General features: G+C 42.2%; 2 protein-coding genes across 10 annotated transcripts; both read right to left on the minus strand.

The window, feature by feature from the left end:
• Window positions 1-234: 234 nt before the first annotated feature.
• LOC149768315 (uncharacterized) lies at window positions 235-8,922 on the minus strand. Its single transcript, XM_089928159.1, has 2 exons — window positions 5,601-8,922; window positions 235-752 (listed from the first exon to the last, which is right to left on the minus strand). Exons 1-2 carry the CDS (start codon window positions 8,920-8,922, stop codon window positions 235-237), a joined length of 3,840 nt encoding a protein of 1,279 aa, XP_089784285.1.
• A 3,368-nt stretch (window positions 8,923-12,290) lies between these two features.
• On the minus strand, window positions 12,291-18,283 carry LOC103713554 (protein FLUORESCENT IN BLUE LIGHT, chloroplastic). Of its 9 annotated transcripts, none has more exons than XR_003386869.4 (6): window positions 18,126-18,283; window positions 17,082-17,296; window positions 15,388-15,547; window positions 13,816-14,136; window positions 12,753-12,981; window positions 12,291-12,632 (listed from the first exon to the last, which is right to left on the minus strand). XR_003386869.4 is itself a non-coding variant. In XM_008800522.5 (5 exons), the coding sequence occupies exons 1-5, from the start codon at window positions 18,211-18,213 to the stop codon at window positions 12,430-12,432; spliced, it is 987 nt and encodes a 328-aa protein (XP_008798744.1). In that variant the 5' UTR covers window positions 18,214-18,283; the 3' UTR covers window positions 12,291-12,429. The 9 variants fall into 9 exon arrangements, 7 of the variants coding, with proteins under 7 accessions (XP_008798744.1, XP_089785103.1, XP_089785106.1 ...); XR_015975518.2 differs by having other exon boundaries at window positions 12,492-12,632; window positions 12,753-13,076; XM_008800522.5 differs by lacking the exon at window positions 12,753-12,981.
• Between the last annotated feature and the right edge of the window lie 290 nt (window positions 18,284-18,573).

Consider the following 18,573-nt stretch of genomic DNA (forward strand, 5'->3'; position numbering starts at 1 on the left):
AAAAAGGATGCAAACCTTTAGGTTGTGAAGCTGGACCAACCTCTGAAAAATCGGGACGAAGGATGGCTTTCCAACCCTCGGCAATTCTATAGTAGTATTCTCATTCTTTCATTCCGGGATTGCGGCCCTCCTCTTGGGCCCTACCCCCATCCCACCAATTGACTTCCTTTCCCCCATGCTAGCCACCCTTGGCTCCAATAACACCCTTCTTAGATGCTAGAAGACCCACTCATGCTAGGCTCCAGCTTGAACTGGCACCCCCGCCTTCACTGTGGCACCCACTTTGGCTCCAAATGTGCCAACTATGCCAAGAGTCCCTGCCTCCATCTTTTTTAGATTCTGGGGTAGCTGTTCTTCCAAACCACGATCCGAACTCTCCCTAGTGATCTCATCGCCCATCGTCTTCTCTCCCGATGGACTTGTCTCCGCCTCAGTCACCGAAATCCTCATGGCCGCTATCGGAATAGAAGCTAGGGCGCCCATCATCGGCTTCAGCTCCTCTGCCTTGCCATCACCAACTGCATGAGGGGACTGTGATGCCGACCTAGGCGATGGGGATGGGGAGGAGCTTCGCGCATGCAGCCGATTGCATCCCCTCCTTGGCTCCAAATCCCCTGCAATCTCTCCTGATCCGGAATCCATCCTCTCCTGGATCGAGCTCCGAAACCCAGTCACTGAAGCCGAAGACGAGGCCTGGTCCACACCTGTCTTCTTCTTGTGGGCACCCAAATTGGCACGACCCAAATCTTTGCCTAGCCCAGACAATGGCTTAGAAGTCTACCCTCATCGGCCGAAGCGAGCCGGTTTCCCACGGCCCGCCGCGCCTAGGCTAGGCCCGTGAATGTCCAACCCAAGCCCCATCTTCCCCAGCCCAGGAGCCAAGCCCAACTTAGGCGGGCTTCGGGCTCTCTTCAGCACACCTGGGTCGGAGCGCCCTGTTGGTGCGGCCCCCATTCACTCCATCTACCAGGCCTCCCGAATGGACCTGGCCAGTGGACTCACCCGGCCCCGCATTCACCCCGGCAACTCGCTCGAGTCCACTCGCCACCACCCCTACCGCTACCAAACTACCCCCACAGCTGTAGTCGCTGACGATTTTTGCCGAGCGACCTTCGTCGGCTTCTGCCATCCCTCTAGGTCCAATGATAAAACTGGCGGAGCCGTTTTGGCCTCGTATGGATTTTTCCTAGCCTTCTCAGATGCCTACCCCACTGCCTTACCGGCTGGCTCCTCAGCCTTAGTCCTTGCCCTGCCCCCCACCGCAGCCAGCTTCAGCACTCGAATTCGATTAGTGGTGAGCCACGGGTTGAAGACACAGCAGCTGCCACCCCCGAACCTCCTTCTCTCTGGCTAACCCTATGTCCCGAAATCCCTGACGTTCGAAACACCCGGCCCCCCCTTCAACCCCCTCGTCTCAAGCCGATGAAGCCGACCGACATTCCCCCTCTCCATGCCCAATGAGGCCACAACTGTAGCACATCTCCAGCAGGCTTTCATAAACAAAAGCTTGCCAGAATTTGTCGCTCAAGCCTCTGATAAACATGCCCGACCAGAGAGGAAGACTTGTATTCACCTCTACTTGGGCTGTTGCATACCCCATCCTCGGACGTTCCTCGGTACGCAATCGGTTGGCCGGCCGCCGCTGCCACCTCCATGATCGAGTCCTTCTTCTAGAACTCCAATGGTAATCCTGGAAACTGGACCCAAACCATAAACCTGTTGACCTTCTTCACCCCAAGGATGAAGTCGGCCTGCCAGCGCTCCATGGCCAAGAGCTAGTGAGCAACCAGGCATGGCTCATTTGCAATCCCCGGCTCCCAATCCTCCTCCCTCTTGAACCATACGACAAGGTAGTCCTCAACCATTGAGAAAGCCTCAACCTCGTAGTCGAGCTTCCCTTTCGAGCTCAACTCCCGACCAACCCTTTCCGCCGGGATTCTTCTACCCAAACCCCTCACAATCACCGCTATAGAGCTCCAGCTCCGCCTCGCCTTCTTTAGTCTCTTCGGTGAAACTTCTAGCACTCCGGTGAAGTATCTCTGGACAACCTCTACTTCCACTGTCGAGATCTTGTGGCTGGTCTAGACCATTTCCCGCGACGGACCTTCGGCCACCTCTACTCACGATGGAGCGGTCCCAGCCTCCTCTGGCATTGAGCCGACCTCACCGCCTCTTGGAGGCTTGGTTATCTCCTTCTCCTTTTCGGCCCTGCCATCTTCTCCTTTTCGGCCCTATCGTCACCCATCTGCTGTTCACTAGATGTTTGAGAAAATTCCTCATCCGTCGCACCAAGCTGTCCCCTTACGGGCTGACTAGAGGTGGCAATCGGGTCGGGTCGGACATAAACGGGTTAGGTCAGATGCAGATCGGGTTAGCAAAGCATAAACCCGAACCCGATCTGTTTAATAAATAGGTCAAAAATTACAACCTGAACTTGACCTGTTTAATAAATAGGTAACCCGACCCGATCCGTTTAACCTATTTAATAAACAGGTCAGTCAGATTCAGGTTTATGCTTTCAGACCCGTTTAATCAAATTTTACTGTAAATGAGTAAATAACCAGAAGAAAAAGAGGCCGACCTTTTGCGGAAGGGGCGTCGTTGCTGTGCTTCCCTTGTCCTCCCCACCGGGGAGCTTATTTGCGCTCCTCGCTCCGCTATCGCCGTCATCCATCTTCCTTTCGCCGACCCCTTCCTTGATCTCGTCCCTAACCAACCCTCCAACCTTGCCCCCGCCCTCCAGAAACTTGATCTCTTCCCTCTGCTCGACAGACGAGGAAGAGAATAAATTTGGAGAGACTCTCGGCCTTTTTCCTTGGCGCTCTACTCCTCCTAGCGGCGGTCGGCCTCTCGGCCTGGACTATCGGGTTTGCCCGCGCTCGCCCCTTTCGCTCTCCGCTACGGAGCTCCGACATCCTTCATCCATCCAACCTCATGCCTGAAAAATCCTATATTTTTCGGATTCTCCAAACCCTATCTCGCCGGCAAGGAAGACAAGAAATCCGGAGAGACTCGAGCGACGACGACAAGAGCGCCGATCGGGCGCCGCGATGGGTTCCGATCAAAGATTCGATGATAAAAAAAATGATTCGATCGCCTCTTTGGAAGGATCGGAGAGCTAGTGATGCGGGATGAATGCGAGGGATTTAAACATAAGGATTATCAGTAAGTTATGTTGATTAACTAGCCTAATAGCAGCAGAAAATTCAGTCACATATGGGATAAGAAAACATTAACATGAGCATAGTAATTTCAAGACTAGTTACCCGCATGTACTAATTCATTTAGGACTTAGAAGAATGGACCGTTGTGGTTGAGAAACCACTTGATTAGGACACTTCCTTCAATAAATCAGACCTAGAGTTGAGGTTTACCAAACATTGAACTTCTGAAATTTTTTTGGAGGAGGATCCTTGATCTCACTCTCGAAGGTTGATGATTGGATGACCAAGCTTCATCTTCCGTTGCAACAGGGCCCTTTTGCTATTGGTTTGGAAGGATAATTGACCCAATGACATGGAGTACTTTAAGGACCTGCAAAGAAATAGGGATTAGAACTTTGGCGTGAGAGGAGAATGGAAATCACAAAAGAAAAAGGAGGCGAGAGGAGGTAGGGCAGCGGTGGATGTGGTAGTGGCTTTAGGGCCTCACGCCCAACTTGGAACAAGGGCCTCACGCCCAACCTTCTCTCAAGGTGACAAAGCAAGATTGCTAAGGAAGAAAGAAGCACTTTTTATTCATTCATCAATTGAAATTACAAGATATCATGAGGAGGTATTTATAGACTTTCCTCATGATTTGAAATTTAAACACATAATGAATGGCGCTCCACATTTGAAGGCTTGGTTGCTAGAGAAAAGGAAAGAAAGTTGGCCGGCTTTAAGGGGGAGGATTTGAAAAGTTGTTGGCTCCCATTTGAAATTTTCTTGCATTTAAATTGTGGCCGACCTCTTGGACTTTGAATTTGGGTGACGTGTCAACTTGTATGAGGTGGCATGGTGATTGGTTCTTCTGATGAGGTGGCATGACGTTGCATTGGTTTCTTTGATGAGATGATGTGGTCGGCTCCTTATGCTTGACTTCATCCTGGTTGGCGTGCTTCCATTGGTTGGAGTGGTGGTGAGGTGGCCAGCTGATGTTGATGTGGATGCCGAGGTGGTGCTCCAAGGGTGTGCAAAGGTGGTGGTAGAAACATGCAACATGTCCTGACTTGGCTTGCTTTCTGACTTATTGAGGCTTGCTTTCTGACTTATTGAATTTATTTACAGGACTCGATCAAAGCCACAGTGACCTTGAGTTAATTGATTGGAGTCTTTTCTGGATTCTGGTGCCCGCACCAATTCTCCCGGGGTGGGAAGAATTCGACTCTGTCGAACAGGGGTTGGTTTGGCTGTGGTACTTTTCTAGGAGATCTGGGTTAAGTCTCTGTAGGTCCTCTCGAGTAATCCATGAATCATCAGATTTTGGTCGACCCTCCCAGTGAACCAAATAGCGTTGGTACCCTTTGTTCCGGGTGGTGATAGCTTGATCATCCAAAACATGTTCAACCCTATCTCTCGATTCTGGAAATGTGGCTGGAGGGCACTCAGGTGTGGGTTCACTCTCAATCGGAGCATGATCAAAAGGCTCACTAGGTATCAATGTTGGTCCCTTATACTCTATAAGGTCTGAGATGTTGAAGGTCGAGCTAATACCAAAATCAAGGGGTAAGTCAACCACATAAGCGTTAGGTTCAATTTTCTTTAATATCCTAAATGGACCTGCACTGCGGGCATGCAATTTTTTCATAGTTCCCGGGGGAAACCTTTCAGGTTTTAGTCTAATCATTACATAGTCTCCTTCAATGAATTCCTTAGCCCGTTTGTGACGATTAGCTGCTTGCGCATAAGCTTTGTTACTCATGTCAATTTTCTTACTGATTTCATTATGTAAATCCCTGACATGTTGTGCATATGATTCTGCTGTCTCTGAGACTCGTGCATGTGAGGGTAATGGAATAAGATCTACAGGTTTCCTAGGTTTATATCCATGGACAATCTCAAAGGGACTCTTTCCTGTGGATCTATTGACTGAGCTGTTATAAGCGAATTCAGCGCGTGATAATAGGAGATCCCAGTTTCCTAGGTTGTCACCGACAAGGCATCTCAATAAGTTCCCTAGACTCCGATTAACGACTTCGGTCTGACCATCAGTTTGAGGGTGGTAGGCAGTGGAGAATTTGAGTTTGGTTCCTAGCATATGCCAAAGGGTCTTCCAGAAATAGCTAGTGAACTTAACGTCTCTATCTGATACGATGGTCTTGGGTAAACCATGTAGCCTAACCACTTCATTTAGAAAAAGTTTAGCTATTTTTGAGGCATCATAAGTCTGGGAACAAGGTATGAAATGTGCCATTTTGGAGAATCGGTCTACCACGACATATACTGAATCATGTTTTCTCAGGGTTTTGGGTAATCCTAACACAAAGTCCATGCTAATATCTTGCCAAGGGCATTCGGGGACTGGTAGGGGAGTGTATAGACCGGTGTTTTGTCGTTGTTGCTTTGCTGTGGTGCAGGTTCGACATCGGGCTACTATTTGGGCAACGTTTTTCTTTAGACCTGGCCAAAAGAACAGGTCTTCAACTTCTAAGATGGTTTTGTTCCTACCAAAATGACCAGCTAGGCCTCCTGCGTGGATTTCCCAAACTAGAAAGTCTCGGGTGGAGGTACGGGGAATGCACAACTTATTTCCTTTGAAGAGGAATCCGTCGTGAATGGTAAAATCGGAAAATTGGCTCGAGGGTCCTTGACGGATTGATTGGTAGGTTTCCTTAAAGTCGGGGCAATGTTCATACTCCTCCTTGAGCCTTTCAAAACCTATGACTTCGGTACTAACAGAAGTGAGGAGCATAGATCGTCTACTAAGGGCGTCGGCAACACGATTTTCTTTTCCAGCCTTATGTTTCAGGACGAAGGTATAGGCCTGGATGTACTCTACCCATTTCGCATGTCTAGGGTTCAACTTTTTCTGAGAGTTGAGGAAACGTAGGGCTTCATGATCGGAGTATAGGACAAACTCTAGTGGCAGAAGGTAGTGTCTCCAGTACCTTAGGGCTTGGACCACTGCATACAACTCTCTATCGTAGGTAGAATACCTTAGCTTGGCATCGTTTAATTTCTCACTAAAGAATGCTACTGGGTGGTTTTCCTGACTTAGAACGCCTCCAATCCCGACTCCTGATGCATCACAGGCAACCTCGAAAACTTTGGAAAAGTCGGGTAATCTCAATATAGGTGCTTGTGTCATCTTGTCCTTAATCTCTCTAAAGGCCTTTTCAGCTGCCTTGGTCCACTCAAAATTTCCTCTCTTAAGGCAATCAGTAATGGGGGCGACAATTGTGCTGAATCCTCTAATGAATCTCCTGTAGAATGTGGCTAGACCATGAAAGCTACGAACGTCATGAATGTTTTTGGGTACTGGCCACTCGATTATGGATTTGACTTTTTCGGGATCGGCAGATACTCCTTCAGTGGTCACGACAAATCCTAAAAAGATAGTCCTATGTGTCATGAATTCACATTTCTTTCGATTAGCATAGAGGCTATCTTGTCTAAGTGATTGACAAACTTGTCTAAGGTGATTTAAGTGGTCATCTTTTGTTTTGCTATATATAAGAATGTCATCGAAATAGACCACTACAAACTTTCCAATGAATGTCCTTAAAACTTGGGTCATGATCCTCATAAAGGTACTAGGTGCGTTGGATAAACCGAAAGGCATCACTACCCATTCAAATAAGCCGTCCTTAGTCTTAAAGGCGGTTTTCCATTCATCCCCCGGCCTAATTCTTACTTGATGATAGCCACTCTTAAGATCGATTTTGGAGAATACCGTGGCTCCGGCCATCATATCTAACATGTCGTCTAGACGGGGAATAGGAAAACGGTATTTGACGGTAATCTTATTGATGGCACGACTATCTACACACATTCTCCAAGTGCCATCTTTCTTAGGGGTCAGAAGGGCAGGTACTGCACAAGGACTTAAACTCTCCCTAATGAACCCTTTCCTAAGTAACTCGCCAACTTGCTTTTGCAATTCTTGGTGCTCTGAAGGATTCATCCTATAATGGGGTAGATTGGGCAAGGTGGCTCCTGGAACTAGGTCTATGGCATGCTGAATGTCCCTTAAAGGTGGTAGGTTGTCAGGAAGATCTTTAGGAAATACATCTTTGAACTCCTCTAAGATTTCAACCACTTCTTGAGGGTGTGCTACTGGGGTTTGGTCCAGGGTCTCCTTAACAGCCAACATCCAAATGGGTGAACCTTCATTGATCTCTTGCTCTAATTCCTTAGCATTGATTAGGTTCAATCCAGGTTTCTTTTCCTTCAGACTACTACTAGCTCCCCTCTTAATGTTGTCCTTAGGTGGGGTAGGGTGAACTACAATTTTCTTTCCATTATGATTGAAGGAACATGAATTTGATCGTCCAAACAGGGTAGCATCATGATCGTATAGCCATGGTCTGCCTAGGATAATGCTACTTACTCCCATAGGAAGGACATCACACCATACCTTCTCCTGATAGGATTGGAATTGTATCTGGACTTGGCATCTAAGTTTAATGGGTATTGAGGTCGAATTTATCCAAGATACCTTATAGGGATTGGGATGGGGTACGGTAGGCAACCCTAAACTCTTGATGGTGTTGGTTGATATGGCATTGACACAGCTTCCACTATCTAAGATGATTTTGCAGGCTTTTTCTCCTATTTTGATAAAGGTTTGTAGGATGTTGGTCCTACGCCAATCTTCTTGTTCTTTAGCCTGGGTCAATATACATCTCACAACTCCTAGAAATTCAGACGTCTCAATGATTTCTTCCTCTTCTTCATATTCATCTACCAAATTGGTCTCTGCTTCGTAGACTTCTTCTCCATAATTCTCTAGGGTCTCAGGATCTTCTTCTTCTACTTCTCCTATGTGTAACGCTCTAGTGGGGCATTGGCTTGCATAATGTCCTATTTTATGACACCTAAAACAAGGAACATTGTTTTCCTTTCTACCTTCAGGGGCTTTTCCTTTGTCGTCCCTACGAGCCTGTGGAGTGATAGGATTAGGTCTGTGTGATGGGTTTGAACTTGGGTTTGGCCTGCTTCCAGGGTTGCTAATCCTATTGGGTTCAGGTCGTCGAAAAATGGGTCCCCTCTGGAATCGTTCGCAGTCTCTGGCAATCTGGTAGGCTTGGTCTAAATCATGAATTTCCCTTAAGAACAATTCCCTTTGAATGTCCTCCTTAAGACCAGCTCTAAACCTAGATAGGGTTACGGCTTCTGACTCGACTATGTTGCACCTCATAGCGAACTCATCAAATTTGGCAATGTATTCAGATACAGTTTTCCCTCCTTGATTTAATCTTTGCCATTGATCTAGTAACCTCTGTTCGTAGGATAATGGGACGTATTTCTCTCTTAGCTTAATTTTCATCTGTCTCCATGTATTGATAGGTAGTTCTTCTCTTTGCCTAGTGATCCTCTCAATATTTCCCCAGTATAACCTTGCATGTCGTGTCAACCTAAGCTTGGCAAATTTGAATTTTCTTTCTTCCGACATTTCATACCACTCAAAATATTGATCCATGTCATTTTCCCAATCAATGTATACCTTAGGGTCTAGACTTCCTTCGAAGGAGGGTGCATCAAGTCTGATACTCCTAAGGGCTCGTTCATCCTGGTCTACATGATCCTGTTGTGGTCGTCGCTGATTATGTTCAGGAGTGAAAAGGTGGCGATGGGGTTGGGGTGTCAATTCAGGTTCCACGCGGGTCTGTTGATTTTCCTCTAGGGTTCCTAGCCTCTCCTCAACTTGATCAAACCTATTGTTCAATTGTTTGAACTGCTCAGTCATAGTCCTTAGGATGGTCTCAAGATTGGGGTCCATGGCTTCAATGGGTTGTGTATGTGATGGGTTGTAGGGTGATCCTGATCTAGTTGTCATACAAGGCTCAAGACAAAACAAAATGACTAGCCTATGCTAGGGTTTGCTAAATCTAAATCAAAGACTTATCTAATCAAAATTGGTTCACCACTTGCCCAGGCCAGTTGGACCAAGAGTTCGTGTAACTGCCATTAACCATACTTAGCTGACACCAACCGCTTAACGGGGCTGGGCAGATAAGATGGTAGCCACGACCCTGATCGGAACTTTTCTAGACAGCAAGGAATTAGCCAAATTCAATTAGCCTAAAGACTCGTTGTGGTTTCTAAGTTAAGTTGGCTAGTTGAGTTTTAAATTAGGCTTAGGTTCTAGATTTATGAGGGTGGTTGTTTTGGGCTAAGGAAAGGTGATGAAATCCTTCCCTTATGTTGCAATTAGAGTGCCCTTAATATGATTTATGATGGATGCAACTATTTTAAATGTCCACACAAGTTGAGATTTAAAATTTCAAATTTCAAATTTCGAATTTAAACTTTTGAATTTTGAATTTCAGATTTGAATTTTAGTTTTCAGCTTTTGAATTTCAAATTTCAAATTTTAAGTTTAAATTTCAAATTTAAATTTTGAATCTCAAATTTTTTTTTTGTTTCAATTTAAGTTCCCATTTTTAATTTCGAATTTTGAATTTCAAATTTGGATTTCAGATCTAATATTTCAAAATTTCAAGTTTTGAAATTCGAATGCAAAAGTCATATTGGAAATTTCAGATTTGGAAATTTTAGATTTGGAAATTTCAGATTTGGAGCCCAAACCTAGAATTTCAAATTTAACTTTGAAATTGTTAACTTCAAATCCTAAATTTGTGGAGATCAGATCTCAACTTTAATAACTAAAATTCGGAATTAAAATTTGAAATATTCAGATTTAATTTATAAACTTAATAAGGCATGCAAACTAGGATTTTGGCATCAATGGATTTCAGGAAAGTGCAGAAATTTCAGCAAGTGCAGAATTTCAGCATAATCAATGTGCGTGTCCTAATTAACCTTGCTCTGATACCAAAAATGATGCGGGATGAATGCGAGGGATTTAAACATAAGGATTATCAGTAAGTTATGTTGATTAACTAGCCTAATAGCAGCAGAAAATTCAGTCACATATGGGATAAGAAAACATTAACATGAGCATAGTAATTTTAAGACTAGTTACCCGCATGTACTAATTCATTTAGGACTTAGAAGAATGGACCGTTGTGGTTGAGAAACCACTTGATTAGGACACTTCCTTCAATAAATCAGACCTAGAGTTGAGGTTTACCAAACATTGAACTTCTGAAATTTTTTTGGAGGAGGATCCTTGATCTCACTCTCGAAGGTTGATGATTGGATGACCAAGCTTCATCTTCCGTTGCAACAGGGCCCTTTTGCTATTGGTTTGGAAGGATAATTGACCCAATGACATGGAGTACTTTAAGGACCTGCAAAGAAATAGGGATTAGAACTTTGGCGTGAGAGGGGAATGGAAATCACAAAAGAAAAAGGAGGCGAGAGGAGGTAGGGCAGCGGTGGATGTGGTAGTGGCTTTAGGGCCTCACGCCCAACTTGGAACAAGGGCCTCACGCCCAACCTTCTCTCAAGGTAACAAAGCAAGATTGCTAAGGAAGAAAGAAGCACTTTTTATTCATTCATCAATTGAAATTACAAGATATCATGAGGAGGTATTTATAGACTTTCCTCATGATTTGAAATTTAAACACATAATGAATGGCGCTCCACATTTGAAGGCTTGGTTGCTAGAGAAAAGGAAAGAAAGTTGGCCGGCTTTAAGGGGGAGGATTTGAAAAGTTGTTGGCTCCCATTTGAAATTTTCTTGCATTTAAATTGTGGCCGACCTCTTGGACTTTGAATTTTGGTGACGTGTCAACTTGTATGAGGTGGCATGGTGATTGGTTCTTCTGATGAGGTGGCATGACGTTGCATTGGTTTCTTTGATGAGATGATGTGGTCGGCTCCTTATGCTTGACTTCATCCTGGTTGGCGTGCTTCCATTGGTTGGAGTGGTGGTGAGGTGGCCAGCTGATGTTGATGTGGATGCCGAGGTGGTGCTCCAAGGGTGTGCAAAGGTGGTGGTAGAAACATGCAACATGTCCTGACTTGGCTTGCTTTCTGACTTATTGAGGCTTGCTTTCTGACTTATTGAATTTATTTACAGGACTCGATCAAAGCCACAGTGACTTTGAGTTAATTGATTGGAGTCTTTTCTGGATTCTGGTGCCCGCACCAGCTAGGATTCCCATGTGGGGGAGAGACTTCCAAGGGTTTGCAGGTGATGATGAACAAAGAAAAGACTGAAAGGGGGAAACTGTGGCTGTGATTCGTAAGGGATATCGGATACGGATTAAGAAATTATTTAATATTTATAGGTTAAACGGGTCAAATAACTAAAATATGTATCCGACCCAATTAATAAACAGTTTAAATGGGTCAATCTGTTTACGGCCTGAACCTGTTGAGGCTAAATCCAAACCTATTTATGGCGGGTCGAACACGAGTCGGGTTGGCGCGTCGGATCATGTTTTGCCACCCATAGGACTGACAGACTCAAGAAGAGCAGCTGAAGGGCACGCATTTGCCATCACAGTATGAAGGAAAGTTGATGGGGGAAAAATCATGATAATATAAAATCCTGTTTTTCGTGTTTTTATTTCCCGAATTTTTTTGCTAGGAATTTTTTGAACTAAATTTACACAATATCTACTTTAGTTGCATATGTTGAACTACCATGTTCATTATTAATAACTTTTAAAATGCTTAAAAAAGTTTATTTTATAATGAAGGACATTTTCTATAGTGTAAGATATTTGTCTTATACTATTGGGTTTCAATTAATTGTGTAAAGGCTCGGATGTATTGCCAGTATTGGCATATTTTTTTTCTTTTTTTTCAAAAAAAACTGAAGAAATTTTGTTGCTATGCTCATCAAAAACTTTTCGGCTTCCTTTTACTTTCTAGCGACCAGAACTGCTCTAGGTAAGATGGTTGTCTGCCCAAAATATTGTGGATGTATCTTTATCCCATTATGTTGCAAATGGAAATCAAAGTAAAGCTTCGTGCCACAAAATGCAGCTCTTGTATCCATATCTGATCTAGTGTCATCGTCACCATCCAGGCCTTTCACCTTCAAAAGTTGAAATAGACTATTTGTAAAGGATTCCTCCATAAGAAATCTGAGAACTAATACCAGCCACATGAAGATTATGTAATTGTGGCAGAAACGAGGAAAGTGTTTGATACTTGTCGAAAAAATTTGAGGTGGACACGTAATTACTGTCATCATGACCTGTCCATAATGTTGGCTCGATGCACAAAAAATTGAAGCTAGCGAAGTATTCAGCATTGAAGAAAAGAAAAGTTCCGTATATACAGGCAACCATCTCAAATCTTAAGTGGATCTCCACTAATGGTTTTACAATTAAATTAAAAGAAGAAAGACGAGGTAGATTAAGCATCGTCAGTCATTTTCTAATCTTGCAATGTACTTGTCATAGAACTTTCCTGCTTGCTCGAGTTCTCCAAGCTCCGTGTAGCAGTCAGCTATTGCTCCATAAGCTTCCGTGATGCCAGAATCCTCTCCTACTCTCTTGGATATATCCAAAACCAAGGAATGGTACTTTATGGCTTCCCTGTACTTCCCCTGTCTCTGTAGAGATGCCCCTGAAAGAACATAAATTGGTCGATCAAAAAATAACATATCAGATCACCTCAGGTGTTGCATGCTTACAGTTTGGTGGCAATAGTCGTTCATTTAGCATGGTGACTAAATTCCTGACTCACCGAAGCCAGTAAACTTCTATCAAGTGGCTATCATCGCACTGCAATGCACTGTAACTGCAAGGAGTACTATTTCGGAGCTGGCTTGCCCACACTGCTTGCTGAGAAAGCGCAGCGTCCAAATTTGTTTACAGATAATAAAATTGGACTCTGGTCCAAATTTATTCCTCAACGCTCTGGAATGATGTGATCACACCAATAGCGATTGCAGATGTTTAGCAACAACTTGCTCCTGAGATATCCATGTTTAGATGGTTTCACAATTTAATGCATTCTGGAATCTACAATCTATTATTATGCTGTCTCTTCAAGCTTTATACACTTCTCCTGTTATGAAAACAGTAATTTCCCAGGTTAACCCTACCAAACAGATTGCATAATGCTATATGTGGTTCAAGCATGGTAGTTCCAATTTACTTGGACTCAACGGATATAACAACCTAGCCCTGTGCTTCTCTAAGTGTCCGCCGAGGGTGTCATTAATGTTATGTGGTCAGTGACTAAGAGATGCTTCGTGAATGACAAGAATGCCAAATGTGGAGATCTGTTTTAAAGCACTGGCAGATGGGTAGTTGAGTAACAATAGGGTAAAATTAACCAGTTTTGAGACTTACAGTATGTTATGTTAGATATTGACATTATTTAAACTTGAAGAAATGGCTGCCAGTCTAAAGGAGGCGTCAACCAGCCGAAGCACAAGATTCATCATTTGTAAAATGGTTGCATAACCAACACTTTCCACGAGTAAACCATCAAAAAAGAATCCTTATTTCCCCTGGGGTCGGTATCCTACATTCTATTTTGCTATTCATTCCTAACCAAGGTAAGTTCTAAAGAGAAAAGTGGATGTCTATATCACAAAAAAGACTTTGTCTAATCAATAATTAGTTTTCTCAAAGGTCAGTGATATTTTGAAGGACTAGGATACTATAGTTAATTTCAAAAATAAAAAAGAATGTGGTTAATTCTGAAATATATGAGAAAGTTTTAAATAAAAGATGCTTTCTAATTTTGAATAATTAAAATTTTTAAAAAACAAGTGACTCAGATATCAAAGAAAACCAACCTAATCCTCGGGCTGCCTTCTTCTCCTCAACGTAATCTCCCAAAGCTTGTGCAAGTTCAAGAGCAGCCTTAAACTCTGCAAACGCCTTTTCTGGATCTTGACTTCTCAGATAGTTTTTCCCAGTTCTCAGATTGCTAATTAACTGCTCCTTCCTAGGATCAACAATGACTTCTGATTCTGCCATCCTACTACCAACTGGTGCATAGCTCAAGTTAGGAGCATAGGATTCTATCTTTGCTTGTCTTCTTAGTGCCGCATTAATCTGGCGTAGCTGATCATTCAATCGCTTGAGTTCACCTCTTCTTTGCCGTGCAAGAAGTCCTAGAAAATAAACATTCAGATAGCACAGGAAAAATCACTACTTGTCTGTGTTATGTAGATTTTGCTTATCATTGATTAGTACAAGAGAAAAGTTATAGGAATATTTGATAGATAACTTTGAAGGATGGATGCCCATGTAGATGAAATAAGTCCTCCTTCAAATTCATGCTTATATGTTCGATTGAGATGGTATGGACATGTGCAATGAAGATTTGACAAGGCTCAAATAAAGAGAGGAACTTTGGCTTGTATTGAAGGTGGTAAGAAACAGAGAGGATGACCTAAGTAACATGGAAGTAGGTTATAAACAAGGATATGGAAAAACTTGGAATAGCATCAGAGGTAATCCTAAATAGGAATACTTGATGGATGAGGATAAATAAAGCAGACACTAACTAGTTGGGAAAAGGCTAAATGGTTATGATTATGGTTAAGCATAGACAAAGAGCAACAACAATTAAAGGCTTAATAATCTTAGGATCACATGGTTGAAGCAGCAAGTGCATTGCTTTTCAAACCAATAAACAAGTGAACCAATCATGCATAATGGCAATTCTAGATGCGATTGAATCATTTGTCAGAGAGAGAAAGAGAGAGAGAGATGACAAGTACTCGAGGCTTGGACAGTGTAAAGTATAAACCAGAAAAGAAGCCCTAAAATAGGATTCAGAAGGGAAGACTTGAGAAATTGCAGACAGATGTTACAGAAAGAACTTGTGAAAGCTCACATTAGCAGAAGCTGTAGCACCTTCTTAGAATGAAAAAGTGATGGGGAATATAAAGCCAACCCCAAATGAACGAAATAAGACTTATTCATGTAACCATAAGAATGTTTAATCTTCAAGTCTTTGAAGCACATCAATTGCTCCCTGATGGTTAATCTTAAAGAGGGAAGATAAAATCTACAATTGCAACTTCTACTGGAGTTCTCAAGGAAACTTATAGTTTGTAGCCTAGGATGGAAAGGACGAAAACCCTAAAAAAGCATTAACCAAACTGTCTAGAGACATTGGAGAAGCAACTTAGATGGTTAGCAGACCAAATGCTGGGCATATCTTCAACGCATGATAGCTATGGCTTTGGATGTAAGAGTGCCTTGCAATCCTCCATTGATTTTGTACAATAATCCCAGAAGAACTAATCAAGCTAGTGTATTAGACAAACTGAAAAATCAAAGAACCTATTGAAGATTCAAAATTTGATGCAGTGTAAATCCATGTTTTTACTAAAAGATTTATGAGATCATCTTACCCCCAACAGTAGCCCCTATCATGGCTATTGCAAACAGCAGAGGCATGTTGAAAAATGAATTATCGGCCTCGCATGTTTCTGCCAAACCTTTAGAAGGCAGAATGAGCATCAATGAATTTGTGAGAGCAAATGCTCTCAGGAAGTTGAGTGACACAACTTTCTGTAAAACACAATGAAGAAAATGGCAAAATGATATCACCTCATGAAGAAGCCATTAAAAGAAAAGAAGTTTACGTGTTACCAAAATAAGAAGAATGTATAAGTGAATGGAGAGAAGCATATAGTCACAGGGTACTGATTGCTGGAGAAAAACAATGCAAATACAAGTAACAGAACCAACATGTGGGGAACGTAGATTTTACAGGTCACAATATTCCTGTACGATTCATATATAAAAGCCATTGAAACATTGATCCACACATAACAGTATGTCTCTTGTTGAACATGGAACAATCATTGGACTTGTGATTTGCTATTGAAATGACCTGGTCTCTTGAGATAAGGTGGTCAGAATTAAGACATGTCTAAAGGACCTAGAAAGTCTTTGGTTCTGTGAGGTAAGATTTCTTATCTAATGTAATGGAACAATTGGGGTGATGCAAGCGAACTATTTACATCATTTATTTACAATGCATCCTATCAATTCTTATGAATGCATTCCATAAAGAACTATTTACGTCATTTTTTTACAACCCTGTAAACTTAGTAGCCGAAATATGCCTCTAGATAAAATTTAAGAAATTTACGAGTTCCAGTTCTGGATGTTACTTCCCTCTCTGAAGGTGAATAGGCTCCTTTTACAGCATCTAAGGCTCATGGATGACTATCAGAGAAGGATTTAAGTCTTTACTGGTCCATATTAGTTTTCATAGAACTTTTATGGATGTTAGCTTTGCATTTTTTTGACCCAAGAATTATCCACATTAGCCAATTGGAAAGAAACTTCAGCTCATACAAATGCTCCAAAATATTATTAGAAGAAACCAAAGCTTTTCTTTGGCACACAAGCAACATTTAGGGCCTGTTGATCGTCAACCACATTATCCATATGATATTATCCCCCACATTAGGAGTTCTCAAGCAAAGGTGATCTTGCAGAGGAAAAATTAAAAGGTTTGTCAATCTGCGGGTGGCCAATAAGACTTCTGATCAACTATTTTTGGATAAAACATTCAATTAAAAAGAAAACATCTGTAAAAATTTAGGATAATTGATTTAGTGGCTTCTGTCAAACCTAAATACTTCTTAATCTGCTCATTTCTTTTCTAAACATTTTTTCACAAAAAGCAGATCATATCGCCAGATAATTTGACCTGACATCCAAACAGGCCCCTATGATCTGGAACATCTTACAAGTTATAAAAATAGTACGCATTTTTGAACAAAAACATTTACAGATCCAGTAGAAACACAGTCTTTGGGAATTGATGCACATGCAATTATATGTTTGTGTAGGTAATTTATGTAAATACTCAAGGCACTATTATGAGAAACCACCTCACCAAAAGTAAGCTTCTTTTTGGTACTCTTGAGTTTTGTTTTGGAAATTTAACATCGATAGGATTTTGATAATGTTAAGACCTGCTGACAATTTTTGCTTCCTCTTAAAGCTTTGAAGTGTCTGTGTGCATGAGAAGTATAAAGCATATAATTAGCAAGAATGATAATGAAACACGTGCGACTCACCATCATACCTGATGCTTGGATTTGTATTTCATCATGGCATGGCAAAGATCAGGTATTTTCCCATCATCATCATAAACTTCCTTTGAATTAGCCACTGGAAAAACATCTCCGGTACAGTATGTGAACATGCTGCTTGATGGGATTTGGTATTTCTCGGATGCCCGAACGCAAATTGAAAACACTGCTACCTTTTCCTTTCTAAATGCGAGAGGCACCATTTTTTCTGATGAAATCTTTTTTGGTATCAGCAAAGTCAAGCACAGCATGTAAAACAGTAAAATAGGAAGGTATATGAGTTTGCATGGGTCCGTTCAACATGCTTCAAATCATATAGATAAGTGTATCTTTTCTTTAATCTTGAAAGATAAGACTCCTTACTAGAATCTCTCATGTCAAAGGGTGGGGCATGAAGAGATGAGGATGGCCCTTAGACAATGTTATCTTGTTTGTTGCATGCAGAAAACCACACTGATTTTTCAAAAAAAATGTTCTATTTCCTCAGAGAGAGAGAGAGAGAGAGAGAGAGAGTTACAAGACCATCTGACTAATTTCAAGGGAACACTTTATAATGAATTAAAATTTTCATCAATGCAATCTTCCAAGGTTGAGATCGACTGATGTTACTAGGATTCAAGTGACTAGACCCATATATGTAGGAAAAGTTACATCCATGACACAAAATATTAGCTACATCAACTTAGTTAACTATGCTTTTTCTGTTCCCCTTGGTGGCTTCCAAGTTCCCCTTCTCCTTTCCATACTTCTTCCTCAATCTCTACTTCTACCAAGCAAATTTCAAAAGCAACGACTGCTGAGATGAAAATCCAAGCAAATGTATCAGTATTTTAAGCTAAAACCAGCAAAAAAAAAAAAAACGCAACATTTATTCTGCCTGAAGTGCCTTCCATCCACCTAGATCCTCAAAACTGTTACCAAAACTCCGACGCAAAGGCCATTCTTTGAAAAAAATCAAGGGCGCAGGGACTTATATTTATACCTTGGATCGAATTGAAGGGAACTACACAAAAACCGAAGAACCCTAGTTTACTAACCAGACGTAAGGACTCCACCGAACCGCCGGAGAACCACGGTGGGCTTCAGGCGCGGCGGCGAAGGGAAGCAACGGAGCAGCCCCGCCATGGCCTCCAGAGGATAAGAGTTCTGGCTGGACGCCGCGGACGCTTATATGGGTGTGGTCACCCGAGACAGGGACCTTAACAAATACCCGTAACCCACAAAGAACATTAAACTAATAATAATAATAATCTTAACAGGGTATATCTCCAAGGAAATTATCTTTTGACCTTTTCACTCTATCCTTCTTGTTTCATGGGCACCCATCCATGCTCTAAAAGGTTTCAGTTACAAGTTACATTTTATTACAATGCAGGCACACGCATGGTAAGAGATGGACAGAAGGATTACATTGAAACAACAAATACTTTTAAATTTAGAATTTTTCAAACATAATTGATTTATGTGAAACACAGACAAATCCGA

Source organism: Phoenix dactylifera, chromosome 2 (genome assembly GCF_051530095.1).
Source record: "Phoenix dactylifera cultivar Ajwa chromosome 2, Ajwa_hap1_PhDact_Kaust_v1.1, whole genome shotgun sequence".
Taxonomy (NCBI): Eukaryota; Viridiplantae; Streptophyta; class Magnoliopsida; order Arecales; family Arecaceae; genus Phoenix; species Phoenix dactylifera.

What these genes read in the sequence shown, in the direction of transcription:
- LOC149768315 (XM_089928159.1), bottom strand. Translation starts at nt 8,922, where the DNA reads ATGGACCCCAATCTTGAGACCATCCTAAGGACTATGACTGAGCAGTTC. An exon ending in AGACCTGTTCTTTTGGCCAG is followed by an intron (nt 753 to 5,600) that starts GTCTAAAGAAAA and finishes TGTCTGGGCTAG; the next exon opens with GCAAAGATTTGGGTCGTGCC.
- LOC103713554 (XM_008800522.5), bottom strand. Translation starts at nt 18,213, where the DNA reads ATGGCGGGGCTGCTCCGTTGCTTCCCTTCGCCGCCGCGCCTGAAGCCC. An exon ending in CGGTGGAGTCCTTACGTCTG is followed by an intron (nt 17,297 to 18,125) that starts GTTAGTAAACTA and finishes AGATTTCATCAG; the next exon opens with AAAAAATGGTGCCTCTCGCA. An exon ending in GATAGGGGCTACTGTTGGGG is followed by an intron (nt 14,137 to 15,387) that starts GTAAGATGATCT and finishes TTTATTTTCTAG; the next exon opens with GACTTCTTGCACGGCAAAGA.